Source organism: Mytilus galloprovincialis, chromosome 3 (genome assembly GCF_965363235.1).
Source record: "Mytilus galloprovincialis chromosome 3, xbMytGall1.hap1.1, whole genome shotgun sequence".
Taxonomy (NCBI): Eukaryota; Metazoa; Mollusca; class Bivalvia; order Mytilida; family Mytilidae; genus Mytilus; species Mytilus galloprovincialis.
The window spans coordinates 22,161,790-22,187,046 of NC_134840.1; the positions used below are offsets into that span (position 1 = coordinate 22,161,790).

At 31.3% G+C, this 25,257-nt stretch overlaps 2 protein-coding genes across 4 annotated transcripts in view; both read left to right on the forward strand.

Moving 5' to 3' along the window:
* The first annotated feature begins 3,831 nt into the window (after window positions 1-3,831).
* On the forward strand, window positions 3,832-15,291 carry LOC143067425 (dynein regulatory complex protein 9-like). Its single transcript, XM_076240683.1, has 10 exons — window positions 3,832-3,943; window positions 6,130-6,217; window positions 7,039-7,166; window positions 7,987-8,231; window positions 8,730-8,858; window positions 9,483-9,726; window positions 10,595-10,669; window positions 11,445-11,576; window positions 12,252-12,353; window positions 15,019-15,291. The coding sequence occupies exons 2-10, from the start codon at window positions 6,202-6,204 to the stop codon at window positions 15,127-15,129; spliced, it is 1,182 nt and encodes a 393-aa protein (XP_076096798.1). The 5' UTR covers window positions 3,832-3,943; window positions 6,130-6,201; the 3' UTR covers window positions 15,130-15,291.
* A 3,505-nt stretch (window positions 15,292-18,796) lies between these two features.
* Window positions 18,797-25,257, forward strand: part of LOC143067426 (run domain Beclin-1-interacting and cysteine-rich domain-containing protein-like) — a 37,678-nt gene continuing 31,217 nt past the window's right edge. For all 3 annotated transcript variants that reach the window (XM_076240685.1, XM_076240686.1, XM_076240687.1), the window contains exons 1-3: window positions 18,797-18,881; window positions 21,250-21,403; window positions 22,393-22,618. In XM_076240685.1, the coding sequence (XP_076096800.1) occupies window positions 18,847-18,881; window positions 21,250-21,403; window positions 22,393-22,618 (415 nt within the window). In that variant the 5' untranslated portion in view covers window positions 18,797-18,846. The remainder of the gene's footprint in view (window positions 18,882-21,249; window positions 21,404-22,392; window positions 22,619-25,257) is intronic.

Here is a 25,257-nt window from a genome sequence, read left to right on the forward strand (position 1 = left end):
ATATCAAACTTATTTAATACTGTGACTTTTCAAGTCCATTGCACTTTCCTTTTGACCGATTGCTTTATACATGTAACTAATATTTGAACGAAATAAACCAAGCAGTATTTCTAGATGGATAACAGTATGACAAATATAGACATGACAGTTTCCTAGTGGGAAAATCATTAAAAATTTGAAACTTGTGTTACCGATGAGCTCTCCAATCAAGGGAAGCGTCTTAGACTTTAATACTGAGATTACGGTGTTGGATAATATGGAACCATTCATTTTAGAAATGCATTACACAGAGACTAAATTGATTTTGAGATTACTTTAGATTTATTGCCAAGTGCATGTCGACCATAATGCTTGCAGTACATGTACTGTATGTACAGTAGGTATATGGATGATTGATATAGTTTAATATATTATAGAAAAGGGCCGAAAGATACCAGAGGGACATTCAATCTTGAAATAGAAAACACAATGCCATGGCTTAACAAGAAAACAGACAAACAATCCTACACAAGACACAAAATAGAAAACTAAAGACTTAGCTACATGAACCCCACCAAAAATAGGGGTGATCTCAGGTGCTCTTAGCTGGGGAACCGTAGCTCTTAGGTCGTTATGTTATTTTTTGTCTACTTGCAGGTCTATGGTCCACAAATAGTCAAAAAATAACATAAGGACCTATAGTTGCCGTCAGCTGAAATTCGTAGCGGTTATCGGTAAAAATAATCTGAATTATCAATTGCGTACACTCAAGATCTAGTTTTTCACATTCCATTCATAAATCGCAAAAAGAAAAACCACTACTGACCTACCTTTTAAATGATCACACTGTAATAATCCTGACCTTCACATTTCCCAGACTGTTTTCCATTCTAATTCCGCCATCTTCGTTTCTATGAGGATTATTTGTTTACATATGACATTTGTCACTTACACAGTTTCCTGAAATGTTCTTTTCATTGGTGTGATAAGGTTTCCTGCGCTTTATACAAATTTTATGAAAACTCCACGGAAACACTTCCGCTAAAAAGGTAAAAAACAATGGCAGATTCCACCATTCAAAACCGTCTTGGATAATGTGAAGGTCAGGATTATCACAGTGTAGGTATGGCAAACCAATGGGAGATAACTCCAAATTACCCTAAATAATTGTTCCCAGATGTGTGTAAAAATAAAATTATGGGTGACCTCCGATTACGGCCTTCTGTTAACTTGTTAAACCTCAGAAAGTTCTGATTGCTTTTGATAGATATTATATGAATATTCATGATTCTGTATATTATAATTTTCGGGAATATGATGAAATATTTGAGGTACAAACAAGGGTTTGAAAGTTACATTCGTTTCTAAAAAATACAAGGGAATATTATACAGCCATAAAATGTACTTTTTTATTAAGTTTAATATATTAATTAAATAATAAGGTCCAATAAATAAATCTAGATAGCTGTGTTCATATCAAAATTAATTTTTATAAATTACCCTCCTTTTTGTGTATACAGAGTTATTTCCCTTGCATGGACAATTTTTGGTTTAGTTTTGATTGGAAATCAGCGGTGATAGTTTTTTTTTGCATTATACAGCCAGTTTATTGCGATTTAAAGATAGTTCAACCACTTGCCATTGCACACGAGATAGTAAGGATACTGAATAATGTGGTTTAACAACAAAAATCAATATATGTATTTTCAACATGTTCAACTAAAAGAATAGGAATCCATGCAGTAGCGGCAGTTCACTTCGAATGCTATTCACATTCAATGCATTTTGAACTTCAGTCCTGAATGAGATTGGTTTACAGATTTCACTGTATAAATATTGTAACTGATATACAGATATGAATTTACTTTCTGACATGATTATTTTGTTTGAAATTTCTCAAATAAAAATAATGTTATATTATTTTCATTGTTTTTCAGTGCAACAGGTATTGTAGTCCGGTAGAATAATTGTTAGAAGGTTGTTGTTTATTTTTATTTATAAGCATTCACTATATATGCTATATAAGAATAAGAATATTTCATTAAATAGAATGTTAATGAAAAGGGAACATTCTAAAACTATCATGACTAAACAAAGACAGATGACATATTTCAAAACTTTTCTCGTCTCTCATGGTACAACTGATTTTTATAGTTCATTCTTATGTTGTACTGTCACAGGTCAGGGGGTTGGGCACCCACTAACATGTTTAACCCGCCACATTCTGTATGTATGTGCCTGTCCAAAGTCAGGAGCCTGTAATTCAGTGGTTGTCGTTTGTTGATGTGTTAATTATTTGTTTTTCGTTCAAATTTGTACATAAATTAGGCCGTTTTCTCGTTTGAGTTGTTTTACATTTGTCATTTCTGGGCCTTTTATAGCTGACTATGCGGTATGTGCCTTGCTCATTGTTGAAGGCCGTAAGGTGACCTATAGTTGTTAATTTCTGTGTCATTTGGTCTCTTGTGGAGAGTTGTCTCATTGGCAATCATACCACATCTTCTTTTTTATACACTCACAAACATATACATTTGTATATAAAGAGTAATATTCATATTTATTTTTTGTTTCTTTAGATTCAAATGTTTATAAAGTTTTACTTTACATTTTCAATATATACCAACTGATGCTCTGAAAAAAGGAATATATAAAGGTATCGTCATGTTATGTGACTTTGGACAATAGAATTTCATGAGAGTGGTTGAAATTTTCATGCTTTATGCTTGATTTTGACCAAAAAACTTAATATGGAGGATTGAAATTGACTAACAAGATGTAAAAGAAGCAATATAAACAAAACTATAACCCAAATGATTAAAAAAATATATTTTATTATTTTTTAAAGAGAGGAAACAGTTTTTCCAGAAAAGTAAAAAATTACCATTTTGAAAATTTGCTATTTCTTTGTTGTTTTTATGTGTATTGATAAAAGTGAAACTGTTTTGAAAATGTCTTTACAATGCCTTTAAAATGAGGTTAAGTTGTCTAAGATCAGTTGATTTAAAAAAAATCACTTTCCGTACCTACACAGTGCAATCACTTAAAACTAAAAGGTAGGTCAGTAGTGGTTTTTCTTTTTGCGATTTATGAATGGAATGTGAAAACTATATCTTGAGTAAAAGCGATTGATATAGTTTAGATTATTTTTACCGATAACCGCTACGAATTTCAGCTGATGGCGACTATAAGAGCTACGATTCTGCTGCTAAGGTGCTCTAGACATGTATCTCAATACAATTCTTTAGTGATTGTTAATACAAAATTAAAACTATATCTTTAAACCCCATTTGTAAAGAAACTATATTCACATCAAGTATAACTTATTACTAATAAGTGCTGTTTATATACATGATATCACAGGAGTTTGAAATCCTATCAATAAGGGAGGAAGGGGTATATTTTTACCCCCTTATTGATAGGATTTCAAACTCCTGTGATGATATACATGTTGTTGGTACATGTACTTTCTCCACCAATCAACATTTTGAGCACATATTTATCTTTTTTTTCAAAATAAATCTTGGAATATATGACAATGCATACTGTCGTAAAAACATGAATAAGTTTGTGCTATACTTAGATCTTCCTTTTTACCTTAAGGGGAATATCAGTCGAGTAGTCAGACTAATTTTGATTTTGGGGAAAATATCGTGAAGATCTATAGTAAATAATCCTTATAAAGACCTTAAATCTACGTTTATCAGTCGTATGAGGCCCCATCCGTTTATTCTAGTATGAACAATGACTTAAGTTTAAAATAAAAATTAAGTTGACTTTAATAAATCTAAATTATTATTTAAGTAAAGCATTATTTTGACATCGTAAACATATATTTTCATCATGCAGACCTGCTGAAAATTGAAAAAGGAAACGGAAGTGGAATTTCTCTTTGACTTCCGGTTTCAGCGCATGCCACCTAGCAACATGTAAACAGAATGTTATGCCAGTTTGATTAAAAAATCAGGTATTTTATGGTATTATTAATGAAAATAGGGACACAAATATTCATTAGTTGCATGGAAAATGTCTTCAAGATATATGTCAACCACTTAAATGTCATTAGAATAGAATAGTTTTTATTGCTAATCACAGCGCCCAAAGCTGAGCTGAATAATTGCATCAAATTTATTATTACTATTAGTACGAGGACTACCAGAAGCTTAACACGATATCGTGCTGTGCAGAGCTAAACGGACAGAAAGTCACAGGACATAAAGTCACAAATAATTTGTTGACAAATTTATGAATGTAGAAGAGAATATCTTGAAATGTTCACTTTTTTATTCATATATTCATATTAAAGTTCAGGAAATTTTTCATTTTTTTTTTTAATACTTGAAAAATGAAGATTTATTTAATTCTAATCATGCAAAGGATATATTTCTTGGCACCATGAAGCCATTAAGTGCTTAATCTACTTTGACATTTTGTTTTCTTAACAATTATTTGATCATCTTTGATATTTTTTTGATAAATTTTGCTTACAAAGTTTGTAATATACAAATTATTACTTCAAGAATAATACAAAAATGTTTTTGTAAAAATAAGCATTTTTTATTCAAAGAAAATAATCAGAAAAAATGAATTGTGACTTTTTGTCCTGTGACTTTCTGTCCTACATTCTGTGCAGAGTGCCTGAGTGGTTTAGGCAATATGGCAATTATGGTAATTTCTGTAATTTTTTTCTGTATGTTGATGGAGTGGAAACAACTATTCACTGGAACCAGTGGCGGATCCAGAAACTTTCATAAGTGGGGCCCACTGACTGCCTAAGAGGGGGCCTGCTCCAGTCATGCTTCAGTGATTCCCTATATAAGCAACCAAATGTTTTCCCAAAAAGGGGGGGGGGGGCGCCCTTCTAAATCTGCCTCTGGGAACCAACTGCCAGATAAAGTTGTGCATGCAGGTTCTGACTTCTGTAGAGGCATTTAAGACCACTCTACAAGAACAATGGCCCTCTTCTCCACTGTCTATAAAAGCCTAAACAGGATTCTACACATACCACTACAGATACAGACAGAGTGCTGAATTATAATTCTGTATTCTGTTTAATTAAAATTATAAAGAAGAAGATCAAATTTATTTGTTCATTGTGTGAAAATTTGACTATTTGTGTTACTACTTTTTTGACTGAGTTAAGCTATTCCAATTGATATTTTGTAGTGTATCTTTCTATGTTGTTATGTTAACTCAGTCAAATGACCATACTTCCATTCATACATACATGTATACAGAGCAGCAGATTTAAAAAAAAAAACAACCATATTTACTTTGTTTGCAATTTTTGATTTGTAACAGGAGAGCATGAATTTAACAGTTTCATAACAAAATTGCTTTCAAGTTTGTCTCATACCTGAGAACTCTGTGTTATAAGCTGCAAGTTAACTAACTGAGCTATATAAGTACTTGAACTTCCTAAGCTCAATCGCTTAAGGGTGACTAAGTATCTACCACATTTACTTTTAGAAACAATTCACCCATTATAGATTTATTCTGATGCTAGAGTTTAAGCGCTAATAGTTTTTCAAGTGTAGGAGTTTCTCGCTGCATTGAAAACCTATTGGAGGCCTTCAGCTGTTGTCTACTCTATGGTTAGGTTGTTGTCTCTTTGACACATTCCCCATTTCCATTCTTAATTTTATTTGCTATTTTATATGCTTGCGTAATTTAATTCTATACAATGTATGCTAAACTACTTCTTTTATTTGGCAATTGTGTATGTGTAAACCATTGTGTGTTTTGTGTTGTCCTAATATGTCTGAACGCACTGTTCACCTACATTTTGTACATACATGTAATATATATGCATGTCTTTTATTGATTATCACTTTATAAATGTTGGTTAAATGCTTGCTCAGAGCTTATGTTTTATTGTTGACTGTTATTCAATTCATTTGAAGTTCAATTCATTCTGAACCTTTTTGTCCCAGATTTGGTCAATTCATTCTAACAAATTCTGTTCATTATTAGTCACAGGGACTTAATAAATTGTTCCTACTTTTTTTAATGTATATTATAGTTTTTGTATTGATCAGTGTACAGTGTGTAGTAATTTTCATTTAAAAGTTTTTGCTATATATACATGTATATATTATTTCACATTAAACTTATTTGAATTGAATTGATTTGATTGTAATATTTATTTTTTAGGAATTGTTGAGAAAGAGACACTTACTTTTGCTGTCCACGCTTGTGGAGTGAAGAAAAAAGACAAAGTCAAAGATGTCATTAACACAAAGTAATAACTTTTAAATTGTGTATCACTATTTAATTAAGTATTTGAAGACCCATGGTATAACTGTTGTAAACTATATAGACTAAATTGCACAGGTAAACATGAGGACTCATTACGAATCTTATAAAAAAGAAGATGTGGTATGATTGCCAATGAGACAACTGTCCACAAGAGACCAAAATGACACAGACATTAACAACTATACGTCACCGTATGGCCTTCAACAATGAGCAAAGCCCATACCTCATAGTCAGTTATTAAAGGCCCCGATATGACAATTCAAACGAGAAAACTAATGGCCTTATTTGTATAAAAATATGAACGAAAAACAAATATGTAACACATAAACAAACGACAACCTCTGAATTACAGGCTCCTGACTTGGGACAGGCACATACCTAAATAATGTGGTGGGGTTAAGCATGCTAGCGGTATCCCAACCATCCCCTAACCTGGGACAGTGGTATAACAGTACAACATAAGAACAAACTATAAAAATCAGTTGAAAAAGGCTTAACTCATCAGATGGCCAAAAATACAAGTGGACGTAGTTCGTTCTCCCAATGTCACATTTGCTTCCATTCATGTTTGCATCCAAAACCTTTGCACACTCCGTTTATTCTCACCATTAAATGTTTTGTTTTCAGTATTTTTTCAATTATTTAAGTCAGTTACTGTTAGTATATATCTTTGTAAATATATAATATATTTTCATGAATAAACATATAATCAAATGACATATGTTGCTACTTAAAAAAATAAATTCAAATCATATATATATTTTAATAAAAGTTACAATAAATTCATTTACTTTTTCCTTTCAGATTCTATCATGTTGCAAGGCCCTGATGCCATTAGGGCAGCAACAATTCTTGAGGATTGTGTTGACCAGCTTTGTGTTCTGGGAAGAATAATGCCAACATCATTTGACAGTCGTGTTGATGCTGTAGAGGTTTGTATTGAATATAATTTGATGTGAAAATATTTTAAGATGAAAGCACAAAACGTTATTTATTTATCAGAATATTAACATGTTGTAGCTACAAATATTTTGGTTATTTTTTTTGGTGTATTTGCACCTATAGCTATATTTGGTACTGATTATAAGCTTGAATTTGTTTGCTAGTAACAATTTTCAATTTACCTTAATGTACTATGTAACCATTAATTCATCTGATGGTCACCCTTATACAATGTCTTGCAGATATGGGTTCATGTTAAATAGATCATATACATGTATCACTGGAATGGATAAGCAGTGGTCCACTTAATTCTTCTTTGCCTGCTAAATTTGGGAAAATACTAAAAATCTTTTTTTCACAATTTTTTCATCTTATTACCTTTGTATTGGACTGAAAAACTTTCTTACTTATGAGTGTGACTGTCTATTTGGACTTTCATTTCAGAGGTATCATTATCAAATCTGAATGGTAAAATCAAAAGATAGATCTGATAATAGGCAGCTCATAATTTCAGGGTTAAGGATAAGATAAATATTGAATATATTTCAACCATAGTCTTATTAGTCTAAAACGGAAATTGTTTTATAAAGACCAGGCAAACCATTTCCTTGCAGTGAAAACAGCACTGACAGTTGTTTCCAACCTCACCAATTTTCATTAATGTAATAGATCACTGCCAAGTTTTCAGTTATAAAGTAACATGAACAGATGCATTTAATTAGCTTACTTGGCTGTACAATCATATGCTACGTAAATAAAATGAAATAAAATGAAATGATTTAAAGATAATGAATGAAATGATCATTTTAGATGGTACAAAGTGAACTTAATCAGCTGGTTGCTGGACAGAAAGATTTAGAACAAAGATACCAGACAATTTTAGCTAAAAGACTAGAAATGAGACAGAATACCAAAAATGAAATGAAACTGACAGAAATTGAGAAGGAAGTGGTAGAGAGTGGACATGATTTGAAAAATAGTACACATGTATTTGGTCGCAGTCTGAGACAAAATCCTTTGACAGGAGATAACATTTCAAAGATACAGGCAGATAGGTTAGTTTAAATGACATTATATATAATACAAGCTTTCATGTTAAAATACCCTTTTATTGAGTACTATAAAGTTGAACGTCAGTAATATTATGTTTGTGACAGAATTGATGTGATGTTATATTCTGTCTCACAGTGTTGGTGGTCAGGATGTCTGACTGTCAGTTAAATGATAAGCATGAGTTTTAAAATTATATTTTAATATGGAATATTGGAAGCTAATTGATGCTAAAAATCAATATAAAATTATGTTTTTGTCCAAAGTAATTGAAAATTAATGCACTCATTTTAATAGATTTTTTGTTGATTTTGCTGTCTTGGACAATATTTTGTCAGAATGTTAATATTTATGAGAAAGAAAAAAACTCCTTGACTTTTTCTTTTTTTTTCAGATGTAATATTAATCATCTGTGACTATTAATGTATAGAAGGAAATTTAGTAGAAAGTGGTTCAATGTACATTGAATCAATGAATAATTTCAATTAATTTTTCTATTTCAGAACTTTCTGTGAAGATGTTATGGGTGATACCTTGTCAGAACTGATACAGAACTGTAGTTTCCAATGCTTGATTGAATCAGTTGAAAGAGAGAAATTTAAGAAAGCTAAGCTACAAGAAACTATCCAAAAGTAAGTAATAAACTTGAAAATATAAACTATTAATTCTGTTAATCTCAGCTTATCAAGTAAGTGTTCCTTGGTCACTAGTAGTCAATCCAAATACTTTGCAGAAAATATAAACTCTAAAAAAGATAGCAGGTTGTTAGAATTTTCAGCTGTCATCCTTATAATATACATTCTGGTAGGTTAGGAATCAGAAATCAACCATTTCTGTATACATTTTTCCATATTAGATAGGGTTACAATATGCCCATGATTAAAACAGAATATAATTTTATATAAACAAATCTGAAATGCTTACTGTACATGGCATTTTAAAAATTCATAAACATTTTAATGTGTAATTTTCTTTTGCAATTTAGTTAAATGAAAGGTAGCAAATTTGAGAATGACAGTAGATTTTTAGTCAAATGTATATATGGAATTTAAGATGCACTATTTGCTGTACATACTTGTTTGAGAAGCAAAGTCTCACTCATAAGAATTACAAGGGAATCATAAACATTTTCATAAAGACGATGTGTGCTGTAAAGTCTTCATTGAAGCAATCAGAATAAAATTTGCACTTTATCCTATCTTTGGCATTGGATAATCAGCAATTAATAATAAAAAAACACGCTTTTGTTTGATTAGGGAGGAAAATGGAAGAAAAAGAGTGAGAGAACTACAGAGGAAGTTACAGGATATTAAAAAAGAAAAAGAACAAGATCTTCAAGATAGAAAAGGCATGATTGCCCACATAAAAGATCAACTTCAAGAGGCCAAAGCACGCACAAATATGGAAGGAAAATACATAAAGAAAAGTGCTGAAGTTTCAATTGCCCAAACTCAGAAACGATGTACCATTTCAGAAAAACAAGCACAGGATGAAATTGAGGTTTGCTATTTAAAAAAAAATAGGTATCCATATATGGTACAAAATCAGTACATGCACACCAAAAATCACAATTAAACAGTCCTTTTATTAATTTACTGTTCTTTATCTTAAAGACACATTCACTAGATAATTAAGAGAAACAGTCTTAGCTAAACAAAAAAATCCACCAAACGAAACATTCAGCGTAAGCTTCACAAAAATAATCAAAGCAGAATACAGTCAGTCTAAGCTACACAAAAACAATCAGAATATAGTCAGTCAGTGGTGGATCCAGAAATTTTCATAAGTGGGGGCCCACTGACTGACCTAAGAAGGGGGCCGCTCCAGTCACGCTTCAATGATTTCCTATATAAGCAACCAAATTTTTTCCCAAAAAGGGCCCCCTAAATCCGCCTCTGTCAGTCATAAGCTACACAAATATAATCAAAAGCAGAATTGTCAGTCTAGCTACACAAATATAATCAAAATCAGAATACAGTCAGTCTAAGCTACTCACAAATAATTAAAAATCAGAATACAATCAGTCTAAGCTACACAAGAATAATCAAAATCAGAATACAGTCAGTCTAAGCTACACAAGAACAATCAAAATCAGAATACAGTCAGTCTTAGCTTAACACAAAAACAATGGAAACAGGATATTTTATATTGATTTTTGTTTATACAAATATTTTTCTTATAGTATTCAGATATATGTATGTGGATATAAAGTTTACCAACATACATTAAAATCTTTCATCAGGAGGAGAAAAAATAATCATTTAGCCAAAACTACAAATCAATAACTTTAACATGTCACCAAGACTGACAAAAGTTTATATATATATTATTAGTTTGTTATGATCTTCTGAATTAATTGTTTTTACAGAAATTAAGACAACAGGTAGATGATGAAGAACGATCACATAGTGAAATAGAATCGTACCTCAGAACCCATCATGATGTAAGTAAATTCCGCAATGATTCAAACTTGATGTTAGTTATCAAACTTTTTAACTGTTGAATTTTCTGCAATTACTAAATTATGGTTAAAATAGTAAATTTAAGGAGATGATTTAGAGTCTTATGATGTAAACAGATTTCAAACACTAAAATAATTTGCTAATTTTAAAGTGCCATGCACTTATAAATTTACTTTTATTAAAGCTAGGTGCATAAATGACATATTATTTGCAGGGCCAATTTATTCAACATGAATAATATGTATAGTATTATGATAATTATAAATCTTTCATAAACAGTGGCGGATCCAGAACTTTTTATGCTTCAGTTATTCCCTATACATGTATAATTCTTATATGATTTGCATATTAGGGAATACGTTGAAATGATTGGTCGTGAGGACTTCCGTTAGTTGATCTTGACGTAGGTTATTTTTTCGATAGATGATGTTGACCGAACTTCTTTTCGTAACCTTTGTAAACAAGATGGTGGTGCAAGAAACGCAGACGTTAACAAACATTATTTTCACTGCACATTATAGTTAAATGAAATAATACACAAAAACATTTGTTTTTTATTAGATAGCAAATTTCATTGAGTACATATTTTTTGCGTTAACCAACAAATATATTCATGCACCATTCAATTGACATAAATATACAATTCTTTTTTGTTTATAAATAAGAGAATAATTAATGATAATCATGATAGCTACAGATCATTTGATACAGAATGTGAACTATGAATAAAACATCATTGCTTTTCTTATTTTTCAGGAACTTGAGAAAAAAGAGAAATTTTGGCAAGAAAAGATGGAAAAAGATGTAGATGCCAAACAACATGAATTAACAGTAATAAAAGCTGCAAATCAGAAAGATTTTACAAGACTCCAGGAACTAACAAAACTGGTAAATATTTGTTTCATAGAGGGTTTAGAATGTCTGATTTTATAAGTTCAATCTGAGTGATTTTTTATTTTTGTCTAACCTTGATGCCTTTCAAGACAAAAGGATTCTAATCTGGCAGTGACAGCTTAAACACATAAATTAATTTGTATAACTCTTTAGGAAGAAACCATGAATACATCATATCTTGTATACAGACGACTTATCTTCTGATTGTTTTGGTCTGCCTCTAAACATTTTATTATAAAACATCCATGATTGCACCAGGGTACCACAGTGCATTAAGGTCCTGGGAAGAACACTGCCATTGTCCTTGACCTAAATTTCATGTTTCCTGTATTGTGTGTTTTTAATTTTTCTTATTTAGAAAAAACGAAATAACAATATTTTGTATATTAAATCAATGCAATGTCCATCAGCCAGGTATTAATTGACTTTTTCCTCATTTAATGGATCAGTAATGGACTTTTAGTTTTCGTTGTAAGGTTTGTTTTACAGATACTTTAAGCAAAAGGTCAATTTTATTTTCTGCATGAAAAGATTGTAAGGCTGATGTATATCTGTATATTTTAAATTTTAGTTTTTTAGGTAGAGTATAGTATTTTTATGTTTTGTAAAAATTATGCTTTATGTATTACAAGATACAACACTTGTTTATGTTAATACTTTTAATTCCAGTACAAAGAATATGAACAAGTTGTTGTTGAAGACAGAATTGAGAAGGAGAAGGCAAGGAGGAAAGCAGATCAAGAGGGCATTGAACTCAAAGCTAGTATCAGAGTAAGTAGTCATTACAAAGAAAGGGAGATAATTTCATTGCTACTCTCGCTCTTTTTGATTTCCGTTGGTTGAGTTTACCAGGCAAGAGAGATTGGCTAGATAGTGGTTATTTAGATTATTTCTTTGAATGGTCCTACGTTGGAACTAGGGTAACTTTTGATTAATATAAAACCAATTAAAACCTGTTTTAATTTATATACTGTAGCCTATTGTCACAAGTTGAAGTTTTCAAGGATTTAAACCTTTTTGGTTTAATTTTTCATTTTGCTTTAATTCTAGATTGTTCTAAAGTCTGAGTATTTATATAGTGTACTCCTTATTTATATAGTAAAATCTGTCATAAGTAAAAAACGCTGTGGATTTATAAATTTTTCTTGATATTGCACTTTCATTCCACAATTTTGTGTTTATTTTTTTTAATTCTCAAAACTGTTAAAGCTTATTGAAAATAAGCATTAATTTAAAGGCTCTATGTGTGAGCCACTCTTTTCACCAACATTTAATATCCCATTAAAAATTAATCCAAAGAATCACTTGTTGAAAAATGTTATTATTTTTGGTATATTCAAAAGAAAAAGATTGTTTAGGAAAATGTCTCAAGGTATCACTCTTTCTTGAAAATCTGTGAACTAAATTAAACAAATTCTAAAATATTGTGAATGTGAAATCTGAAATATTGGGCATGTTTGGGAATTAAAGTGTTGAGTTATTTTTCAAAGTGAGATGATTTAAAAAAAAACACTATCAGTTTGTGTTAAAAAAGGGAGACAATTTAATACTTTTTATCATAAATTTAGGTATTCATTAATAAAATATCATTACAGTTTAACATTGTTTTGTCAGTTATTGTGTTGAACATGAAATTTTCTTGTTTAACACGATTATTCTCAATATATGAAATACATGTTATTTAGTTTATTTTTAGGAGAGCTTAAAAGCTTCTTCAACTGTTGTTTTGCAAATTTTTGTTGAACATTGATTTTACATTTAAACTGTAATCAAATTTTGTTGAAAATAAGTCAGTAGTGTTGTTTCAATGCATAGTCCAAATAATTATGACGTCTGGCAAGGCTATTTTATTTTTTTTTCTGGGACACCTTCCTATGACGTCATAACGCTGAAGCCATATTTGTTTTGCTTTCAACATGATATCCCAGAACTATCAAAATACGTCACTTCTGAAGAGTTTAAAATATTGAAAATGGTAAAATTTGACAGACCCGAATTTCCGGATAATGTAAATCAAAAGTTCTGGAAATTCAGGTCTATTAAATTTGACTGAGTTTGATTTTTTTTATATTCACCGGATGTGATGTTTCTTGGGAGTTCTGGGATATCATGTTGAAAGCAAAATAAATATTTGTCCACCTCAAATGGAAGTGTATCTTGTATTATCATATTTTTTTTTATATTTCTGGAAATATTTTGTACCAATAAGCACAAAAAAGGTAGGACTTTGTAAATTTATATAAACCACAAAAAAAAACAACTTAATTTGAACCAGATAGATATTGAGATACCAATTAGATAGTGTTGTTCCTAGCTTCTGCAGTCTTTAAAAGTTCTCATCAAGTTGGACTTTTTGTTACCAGTTAGTGTCCAACATACATTTGGTGAAAAAACAAACTTATATTAATACACAGTTTGAATAATCTTTGCATCATATATATAAGGTCAATAGGCTATTTGCCAATTCCATTAATTGACCCTGTTATTAGAGATCCCTTTCTTAGTTGTCTCCCTTACGAAGGACAATAATTTGTTTACAATGGAGAGCTAGCAGAAAGAGCATAATGTGAGGAATCTTTAAGGTTTTCAAATCTTTTAAGGAGGCTCGAGGGTATAAAAATTTCAGAAAAAAATCAAGCAATTGTTTTTCATTACAAATTTTACTTATTTCCTTTTGTAGTTGTTACTTTATCATATGGTACAAAAATCATTCAAAACAATCAATTCGTGTTGGCCCCAGATGACTTTCAAAATGTATACATCATTGAAAAAGTTCCAAATTATCTCCCTTTGGTGGAAAAATGCCATTTTTTGGCATTAAAATTGAAATATCTTTTTCAACTCATCGGTGACCTATCTTTTTTAATATAATTTCCATATAAACTGTACTTAAACTAAATCATTGTTAAATTTTAGCGATTTCTGTAATAAATTTCTTTTTTTTATTTCGATATTACCTTTATTTCTCCTATTACTTCAACAGAAAAAAACCGCCTTTTCAAAAATGTATGCTTCTTTCGAAGGCAGACTGTGAGCGCAAATGTATGGTGACCCCACTTTTTTATTTTATTTTTCTATTAGCTATAAGATAAAGTTCATTTATAGAAAAATATAGAGAAATCCTATATAAATGATTTAGACCCGCGAACCCCCTTAATTACATTAATTTGTTGTTAAGCTGAATACTTTTGACATCAGAAATTAGTTAAACCGCCGATACATCACTTTCAATTCATCATGCTTTGCATTTGCAAAAGTAAATTTTGTCCAGTATGGAACCGGTGTACAATTGACAAAGGGAAGAAATTTGTTTAAAAAGTGTGTAATAACAGAATTAAATCGGTAATTAGCAAATGGACTATTAGGAATTATATTATATTGCACAAACAGTTCACAAAAATCAAAATTTTTCATTCTTTATTTCTCTGTTTTACAGATCCAAGCCTGGTGGAGAGGAGTCATGGTTAGGAAAGGATTTGGACCATACAGTAAAAAGAAGAAAGGAAAGAAGGGCAAAAAAGGAAAGAAAGGAAAGAAGAAGAAGTAGACTTGAAAATTTTCAAATTTACTTTTGTAATTATTGTTTACCATGGACTGTGATAATGAACAAGTTATTTTTATTTTTATCTTAATTTTACTGTATATTTTAAAATGTCAGAACATAAAGTTTTTGTTGTGAATATATAAAATAAAGAAAATAAAACTCTTATACATATTTGATTAATTATATGCATGTAATATAATGTGTAGTTACGATGAACAATACAAGGATGCTTTTGAAATAAGCAGTTTAAAAATCTAGTTTAAACAAAATTACTGAAGTGCGAAGTTACAGCCTTTCCTGGTAATATGATTGTAGGATTTGTCAATTTTCAGCCCTTCCAAACATGTATGAGCATTTTAATAAAGTGATACAGAGCATAGCAACGTAAATTGAAGCTATAATTGTTAGCAGTTACAAGTTGGACTGTTATAAATGATTACGGTACACAAAATTAGATCAATTTTCAATTTCAGTGAAAACTCTGGATTAGAAACAGTAAATACTTTATCTTAACAATCCAGAGATTTATATTTTAAAACTTTGCTTTCAAGCTCACCAGGCCCACAGGCCCAAGTGAGCTAATCTCATCACTTGTGTCCAGCATTGTCTTTTAATTTTACAAAACTGTTGTCTTCTGGGCCCCAATATTTATTGGGGTATCTAGTTTAAAGAATACCTACAGGTAAAATGCAAGTTTCGTCTATAATGTTGCAAACTCCTATGCATACAAAAAATCTTGACAGGGACAGAAACAGTCACAATGTTGAAGTCAGTTGCTGCATATTTACATCAAAACTGCCAGATGACCCTTTATAAATGACAAATTTTACCAGTTTAACAAAAGTTTTGCCTGTTATTTTTAAAAACCTATGGTTGATAGAGATTTTGAATAGCAAAAGTCAGCATGACTTGCGTCATCAGTGGAGTCATCATAAGAATTATTTCCCTTTTATAATGGGATTTTTCTGTACTGCCTAATAACTTAAAAACTTCAAAAGACAGACAATTTGAATAGTAAAAATAGTCAGCAAGACCAAATCTACAAACAAGTTTAATGGCCGAAATCTTCAGTTGACTCCTTTTTGGAGATTAAGTTCTTTAATGACTATTTTTACAAATATTTTTTGTGTTTTTGCCCTTTGCAGATCATGCACACACATTGAGGTGAGCAACACTGGTTCTTTAGAACTTGTAGTTTATTAAATGAAAAAAAAAAGTTGATGTTTTCCAAATAATTCACAGTATTTGTAATTTATGCAAAGAATCTATTCATAAACGGAGACCTTGGGCATAGCTTAGTACTATTCAGGTTGGTGGACATAAAAAAAATCAATGAAAATGTTACATAAGAAATGGAATATCCACTCATGAACATCTGCATATAAAATAATTCAATGTATCTATATAGTTTCATATTCATACAAAAAAACATGCAAGAGGAGTTGCAGTAAAAAGGTGTGTACTTTACAGTTCCATCTGCGTAACTTTACAACTTCAATAAATTGGAACATCCTGTCCTTCCACCATATGTATGTATACCTGTATTTAGATTTAACTTAGTACAATGTAACAAGTATCACTAAAATTAAGAGGTAGGGCATTAAATTTTACTTGAATTCATTTCTCACCACAGCAATTAAAAAAGGCTTGCAATCTTTTTACTAATACATTTACATTATGCAGCTGAATGTACTTGAGATTCTAACAATAGTGTGGCTTATTTCAATACACATGACTGGTTTGCAAATGCCTGAAGATAACTGAAAACCACTAATTTGACAGATTTTGTCAAATTTGAATAATACCAATAAAATGTGAAATGATGATGTTATTAACCTAATTTAAAATGTATGTTGGATTTAAAGCAATAGATGGTCTTTTAGATACATTTTTATTCTCTTTGGTGAGAGACATCCTTTTTTTCACATGATTTTATTGCTACTGAATCTTCTTAATATCTAGAGCGGAAATGAATCACAGCTTGATTTGACTTCTTATACTGACCGTTAATTAATTCCAGCGTCCACATGCGTGATTTATGACAGCTTATCGATGGGTGTGTAAATATTGACACCTTTGTGTGTTTTTAATTTCTCTTTGCAAGCTTAAATTATGGAAAATACATTTACATGTTGATTGGAATAGTACGAATCTTTATTGGTTTATAATACAATACAGATTAAAATCGATTACCAGGTGAAACTTCTGATCTGTGTTTTTAAAGAATAGGTACAAATTATATGTTTATGTCGATAATGTTGGTATACATCTATATTTAGGTTCTTAGTTTATCTCCATTCCAAAATACAGTACTCACATTACCATTTTATTTAGAATTTATGTTTTTTCTCTCTTCAAAATGGTCTTTTTGTGAATTTATTCAGCAACAAATCAAATCATTAAATTATTTTTTTATACCATACACGTTTGTTTTTTAAATGGAATGGAATGTCCTATTTACTTCCCTCTTTTTTTCAAGGGAAATCGACAATTTGTCAAACCCCCTTTTTTTCACCGGTCTAGGAAAAACATGATGAATTGACATTTTCTTATAAAAAAATCATTAATAAAATGCTAAATTATTTTCCTAAGATCTATTTTGTAACTGAATCTGGGACTTAATCATTTCTTTAAATGCCCGAGCATACAGTTATATTTGTTTATTTTTATTGTTTCAATTGCCATGTACATGTATGAGGCTAAAAAAGGTCACCATTTGTAAGGATATGAAGGTGTTTTACAGATATTAGAAAAATGTACAAAAAAGTAAGTCTGGAAGCAAGGCCAAAAAAATATAGAGGTGATGAAGAAAATATTGATTGATTGTATGTTGTTTAATGTCCAGTGGCAAATATTTGATGCATGTTGAGGACAAATATATTAACAGATCAATTGGCAGGAAAAGAAAGTATAAAGTGAAATAGTTAAAACAATAAAAAAAATCTAGAAATATAGAGATATAGAAACGATGATCTGACCCTCCCCCCTTTTAAAAAACAACAACCAAAAAACAAAACACGCATACTCGCATATACCGTATATACATCTCTAAAAAATCTAAAATTTTGGTTTCATGGTGCCCCCCCAGACATCAAGGTTCTGGATCCGCCCTTGAATGCTTAGTCCGTTGCTATGTGTGTTACATTTTAATGTTGTGTTCTTGTTCTCCTCTAATATTTAATGCGTTTCCCTCAGTTTTAGTTTGTTACCCCGATTTTGTTTTTTGTCCATAGATTTATGAGTTTTGAACAGCGGTATACTACTGTTGCCTTAATTTATATGTCTCTGTTCATAACATATCAAAAAGCCACACATTCTGTTCATAAAGAGATTTTTTCAAAAACCTGAGACCCAAGAAAAACAAATATCTATATTATAGGCTCTAAAAACCTTGCATTTAGGAGATCTTGTCAAAATGTGATGATTTTGTGTATTTTTCAGACCTTGAATCTTTACAAAAACCTTGTCCGCAACTTATGATACATAATGTTATGTAGCTAAAAGGTGCAAAGATTAATGATTCCCTATATAACCAATTGTTTCGGAAAAGGGGGGCTCTAAATCCGCCTCTGTATAATGGCTTAAGTAAAACTAAGTTTAAATCTATAGTTTGTATTTCCCGCTGTTTTAACTTTAATTTCATTCTGGAACTCTTATGACTTTACATTGCAGTTGAACAAAAATATGTTGTCCGAATGTAAATTAGTGATGTAAACAGGAATGGCGGATGAGGAAAATCCTCATTTAAAACATAGGTATTTTGTGTATTTATAGCAAGATTTTCTTATTTCAAAGTTCAAAGACAAAACTTAAACTCATAAGTGTACTTTGCTCAATGATCTGACAAGTTGTCATTATGTAGAGATATATGGAAACGTGTTTTCATTTCGATACGCCCTCTGACTGCATGAAGTCCTATGAGATCTAGATCCCTCTGCTCCTGGTTTAATATTATTCACTCTCAATTTTACCAGTACCCAGAGTATGAATGTGATTTTTTTCTTCCATATCAGATCGCTTGCTAATGTCCAGTTCAAGATAAAACACCTACATTCAATATTGATAGTAAATTTGTTCTTCAGTTCTTATGGATGAATTGAAGATAAAGGTATAAAGATTTGACAACTAAATGCTGTATATGAGGGGGTTATTTTTTCATAATCTTCATGTTTGAAATTTCCCTTGCCTTATATGCGTGTTTTTAACAACACGGAAAATCAGAATCAAGCAGTATTTATATTTAGCGTTTTTTATAAATTTAGAAACACGTCAGAGGGAATTCCCCAGTTGTGATAAAAATGCGAGAGTTCTCTGCATTCCAATAAATATATTTCTGTCATATAAGAACTGAAGTGGAGTTTTACTCATATGTCACCGTTATTAAACTTATATTTGATATTGTACTTCCATAAAAAATAGAGAACCATTTAGGTTTAATATACGTTCTTACTTCAGGGATTGTTTAGGTAATTATGCGCATGCGTATAGTTTTCTTTATTTTAAGGGATACTAGGTTAAATGGTTGCTCTGGATTCCCCACTCGATTGATTAATTTATAACTCATGGGATCCTTTCTATGTATGCCTGCTTTTGAGGGTTATTGTTGTTGCATAATTTTTAATCATATGCATCATTTAAATTAAAATAAATTAGTCCACATCGTTAAGGTTTATTTTCAACAACCCTTCAGGCAAAATGGAGTCTTCCATATTTACCCAAAGGAAATTAAATATTTAAAGAGATAGGAATGGGGTTCCTCTTAGAATTAACGTAGGAAAATTGGTGATAAGATACGAAGTGAAATACTTCTCTCACTCTGAGTCTCAGTGACTGCTGTGGAAAGTAAACTTGGAATTGATAGTACAAAAATAAAACACAATAGGCCTAAGTACATTGTCACACACTTTTAATCGGGCTTTGGCTATTTTGTAACTATTCAGATTATGTAAATTACATTTTATATGTGCAGTTGAATTAGTTTTGAAAATAATATTATCCAGCTACATGTATACATGTGTCAATGAAAACAATGGCAATCGTATCCCTCAGAGCAATCTGCTCTTTGATTTTTACCATGATTTGTATACTGCTAATTCAGAAATTGTTGCAAGGTTTTTATTAATGAGGGGTGTAGGAGGGGTCCTGATCCAGAAATCCTGGGCATACTTACTTACTTACTGCCCTTGTACACCATTGGCTTAAAACATGACATCCTGAGGTCTCAAATTTAAAGAAATTCAAATTCCAACATCAAGAAATTCAAAAAAAGAATTCCCAGATCCCAAAAAGGATCAATCACGAAATCCAGAGCTTAAAAGCACCTGATCCTGATGTCCCAAAAAGGTCCTGCCCTCCTCATTAATGGGAATAATGCGACTGTCAGAATCAGTGTTGCAATAATATAAACATGCATTCTTAAGTCTGTATATCTGATACACATAATTGTATGCAGATTTTCATGAAATCGTAATAATTAATCTCGCATTTTAGTCCATAGTCCATGCATTCTACAAAATACGCTAAAAAAATGCATGCAATAATTTCTGAATTTACAATACCTTAAAACATTGTAAAAGGATATACCTTATGACATCATAAGAGACTAATAAAGTCATGTAAGTATACATCATCTAATGCATTAATGTACTGTGAAGGATGTTAAACCACTCATTTATTGATACTTAACCTATAAATGATTTAAAGAATTGCAATAGACATAAGTTCTTAATATGAATACTTGATACATGTATGCATAGTCCCATCTCCCAAAGTCCAACCATTTTCAACTGATCTTACAGAATATGCTTGCAACAGATATCACTTCTCTAGCAGTGTGACAGATACATGTATACTTCATGCCATGGTCTTATATAGCCAACAGAAAAAAAATAACATGAAAGATTAACCCTGACTGTTTTTCAAGATACAAGTGCACTAGTATACTCTCAGTAGAAGTATTAACCCTACAATAAACCTAGTCAGAGTATGACAAAGAAGAACTAGAGGGCAATTTTTTTTGCGCTTTTAAATCCACTCGGCCAGAGGTGACAAAATTATTAAAAAGTACAGTTGACATGACCAGAGAACATCTTACTAATCAATAAATATGATTGATTATTTCAGATTAGATCATCATTACTTAATAAACAGCTTAAAATCTGTAGTGGAAGGTTTATTGGCCACTCACAGTACAGATGTTTGGAGTACTTATGGTGGATTAAATCGTGTAACAAAAGAAGTAGAAAAAATTCTCTACCATGGATTGAGAAGTACACAGGTATTTTGTCTACTTGTCCTAATGTGGCTATTGCTAGGTCTATGTGGTGTCTAACTGTCTCATACTTTATCTACAGGCCCAACCTCTGCATATAGAAATAAGAAGATTTGGTATGATTGCCAATAAGACACCTCTCTATCAGAGACCAAATGACAGAATTGAACAACTATTTCATGTATATGTGTATGTATCTATTTTATTTGAAAAAATCTCAAAAATATTAGTAGGTCTGTAGTCCAAATCTTTTTTTTTTTTTTTATGAATACTGATTTCAATGATATCACTCTCAGACCCAGTCTACTGTACCTATTTTGGTTTTGGTCTTAAATTTTAGATGAAAATTTCCATAGTGCAGACTGTGCTTCTGTTAATCTCTCATATTGTGGCATGTTGGGCCCCTAGGATAGATGAGGGGGGATAGGACCTTTATCGGGACTCTGGGATCAGGTGTTTTTAAGCTCGGGATTTCGGGATTGACCCTTTCGGGATTGACCCTTCAGGATGTGGGAATTCTTTTTTTCAGATTACTGGATGTCGGGATTAAACTTATTTAAATTCGGGACCTCGGGATTTCGTGTTTTTGACCCCGGGATTTCGGGATCAGGACCACTACTATCCCCCCCCCCTCATAGATGGGTTATGTTAGTTTTTTTTCCTGCAACTATTTTAATTCCATGTACTTTAATATTTCTGTCACTGTTCCCAACTTCCTATTAGTTTTTATATGGGGGTTTAGTACACAATCCACTAACATCAACTAATATTGTGTTAGGCTCTTACAATAAAAAAAAAAAGGAAAACAGTATGAATGACTGTGTTGGTTCAGATAATTTCTTTCTGTTTTGTTTGTGATTCTATGATTAAAGCAAAATTTAACAATCCTTTTTACTTTCATGAAAAACATTTTATGAATTGTTCTATCAATTATAAAGTTAATTTATAACCAGTTTAGCCACATTGTATAAGTTACTTGTTAAACAATATTTTAGGGAAAGTTTGGAAGTCAGGTGGATTTTTGGCCTTTTGTACATGGACTTAAGAGGCTGAATCCTATCCAGTCTCCGTCTATTGATAAAATCATTAGATTAGCCCACACCACACAGGGAATTGATAAAGGTCATGTATGGGTGAAGGAAGGTCTAAGAGAGCACAATCTTACAGCTCAATTACAGACTCTAGTACAGAACAGAGAACATTTAAACCAGTTTTATTATGGTTTGTAAACAATTTAAAAATGCATATATATGAGTATAATGGTTAATAGACTTTTGACTGAAATTTATATTATTTACACAGGTGACCTACTCTGCAATAAAATATTATGGTACTGTGTTAAGTAAGACCAACCAAGCTTGAAAAAAGTCAATTCTAAAACCTGAAGTTATTGTAAAATTATGAGTTTTATTTTCATTTTTTATTTTTCAATACCTCAGCTGGTGACTGCCAGTTTCCAAAGGTTTTATTATCTCTGTAGTAATTGTTTTCCATACTGACATGATTTAAAACAATCATTTCTAATATTTTTGTTCACAAATTTTAAAAGTATTTAAAAAAAGAAAAGTTCCAAATCTATCAAGGAAAGTTGACTTTAGTTTGGTTTGCCTTTTCTTTAAGGTCTTTTTTTTAACAAGAAGCTCCGCATGTACTCAAGTCTTCATACATCAATCACTTTCAAATTTCTTGGCCAATAAATATTGAAGACCTGATAATGACAAAAATAAAAACATGTGAAGAAATATGTGATGATTTGTTTTTTTATACGATGTCAAAAAATTTTGCGGTCGTATATTGGTATGACGTTGGCGTCGTCGTTGTCGTTGTCGTCATCGTCCGAAGACACATTGGTTTTCACACTATAACTTTAGTTTAAGTAAATAGAAATCTATGAAATTTAAACACAAGGTTTATGACCACAAAAGGAAGGTTAGGATTGATTTTGGGAGTTTTGGTCCCAACAGTTTAGGAATTAGGGCCAAAAAAAGGGCCCAAATAAGCATTTTTCTAGGTTTTCGCACCATAACTTTAGTATAAGTAAATAGAAATCTATGAAATTTAAACACAAGGTTTATGACCAGAAAAGGAAGGTTGGGATTGATTTTGGGAGTTTTGGTCCCAATAGTTTAGGAATTAGGGGCCAAAAAAGGGCCCAAATAAGCATTTTTCTTGGTTTTCGCACCATAACTTTAGTATAAGTAAATAGAAATCTATGAAATTTAAACACAAGGTTTATGACCATAAAAGGAAGGTTGGAATTGATTTTGGGAGTTTTGGTCCCAACAGTTTAGGAATTAGGGGCCCAAAGGGTCTAAAATTAAACTTTGTTTGATTTCATCAAAAATTGAATAATTGGGATTCTTTGATATGCCGAATCTAACTGCGTATTATTGGCACTCACACCACATCTTCCTATATCTATGTAGATTCTTAATTTTTGGTCCCGATTTCAAATTGGTCTACATTAAGGTCCAAAATTAAACTTAGTTTGATTTTAACAAAAATTGAATTCTTGGGGTTCTTTGATATGCTGAATCTAAACATGTACTTAGATTTTTGGTGGAAGAAGACTTCAAGTCTTCTGAAGACCTATGGTGTCGACACTAAAATCATTGAACCTCTGTATGCGGCATCCGTTTCTGTGCATTACAATTTCATAACAACTTCCAATTCTTGACACAGATTTTTACACATGATTAAGCATCTGAATCATTTAATTTGTAAATTAGGATTGAAAAACAATCACTATCGTAAATATGTACCCTTTTATTTATGTAAATTATTAGATTTTATCTCATCTACATGAACGTTGTTTGTTTACTTGTAACCAGATGTTTTTAATGTAGATATTTTGAGTACGCATGCATGAATTTGGTATCGGGTCGGCCTCGCCCTGTTTACATGTTCGCGCTTGGTCTGTTCGTCCTGAGTTCTTTCGACCATATAGTATGTTCGCCCTGTGTTCATTCTCTTCACTCTTATCAAGGACGTTTTATAATAAAAGCATGGCTGATTGACAAAATGCAATGATGCAGTACTACCATAAAGATAATACTGGATAGTAGTTTTTTCACTAATTTATTGACATAATACGTTATTTTTGTATTCAATTAAATCATTTAAAGCATAATGTACTATTCTTTTTTCACAAAGACCAACAAACAGGTTGGGACCCCCCCCCCCCCCCCCCCCCCCACACACACACACACACACATTATGAGTGGTGTCCCTTAAATGAAGGACTGTCCCTAAAACAAGGGGTCATTTTACTGTTGAAAAAAAAAGAAAGAAAATTTTAAAGATTTTTAACTCAAAAGTGGGACAATTCATTATATTTGGAACAACTTTTCTAAAAGAGGGGTCAAATTAATAAAGAAGATATAAGTTTAGAAACATCATAAAATTCTTTTGACATGTTTTGACCATTTAATACTTGATAAATGCATAGTTTTTGGGGAAAGTTTCATCAAATAATATGAATATAAAGGTGCTAATTTTTTACAGTGGGTTGTTATGTTCTTCCAATGAGGGTTACCCCTCATTTGAAGTGTTGTTCCCAACCTGTAAAAGGTCCATCTTTGTGCATAATTCAAAATTGGAAATTTCAACAAGCATCATATATTCTTACACAAGAAAATAAACCCTGGTCTGCTAGCTACATGTTCATCTTTTCTACTGATTTAATAACTAGAATCATGCAAACAGCATATAAGCTCATCATACAAATATGACACTTTTTCTAGACTCCAGTTGGTGCAAAATACTTCGCTGAAAATTGTAACCTTTAAAATTGTTGTCGCGCCCTAAAAACCCCTATGGGAACTTTCAAAAGTTGGCAGGTATGTAACAAGTCTTACTAT

Coding starts and splice junctions, on each gene's coding strand:
- LOC143067425 (XM_076240683.1), top strand. Junction 8,232..8,729: donor TCAAAGATACAGGCAGATAG/GTTAGTTTAAAT, acceptor TTTCTATTTCAG/AACTTTCTGTGAAGATGTTA. Junction 11,577..12,251: donor TCCAGGAACTAACAAAACTG/GTAAATATTTGT, acceptor TTTTAATTCCAG/TACAAAGAATATGAACAAGT.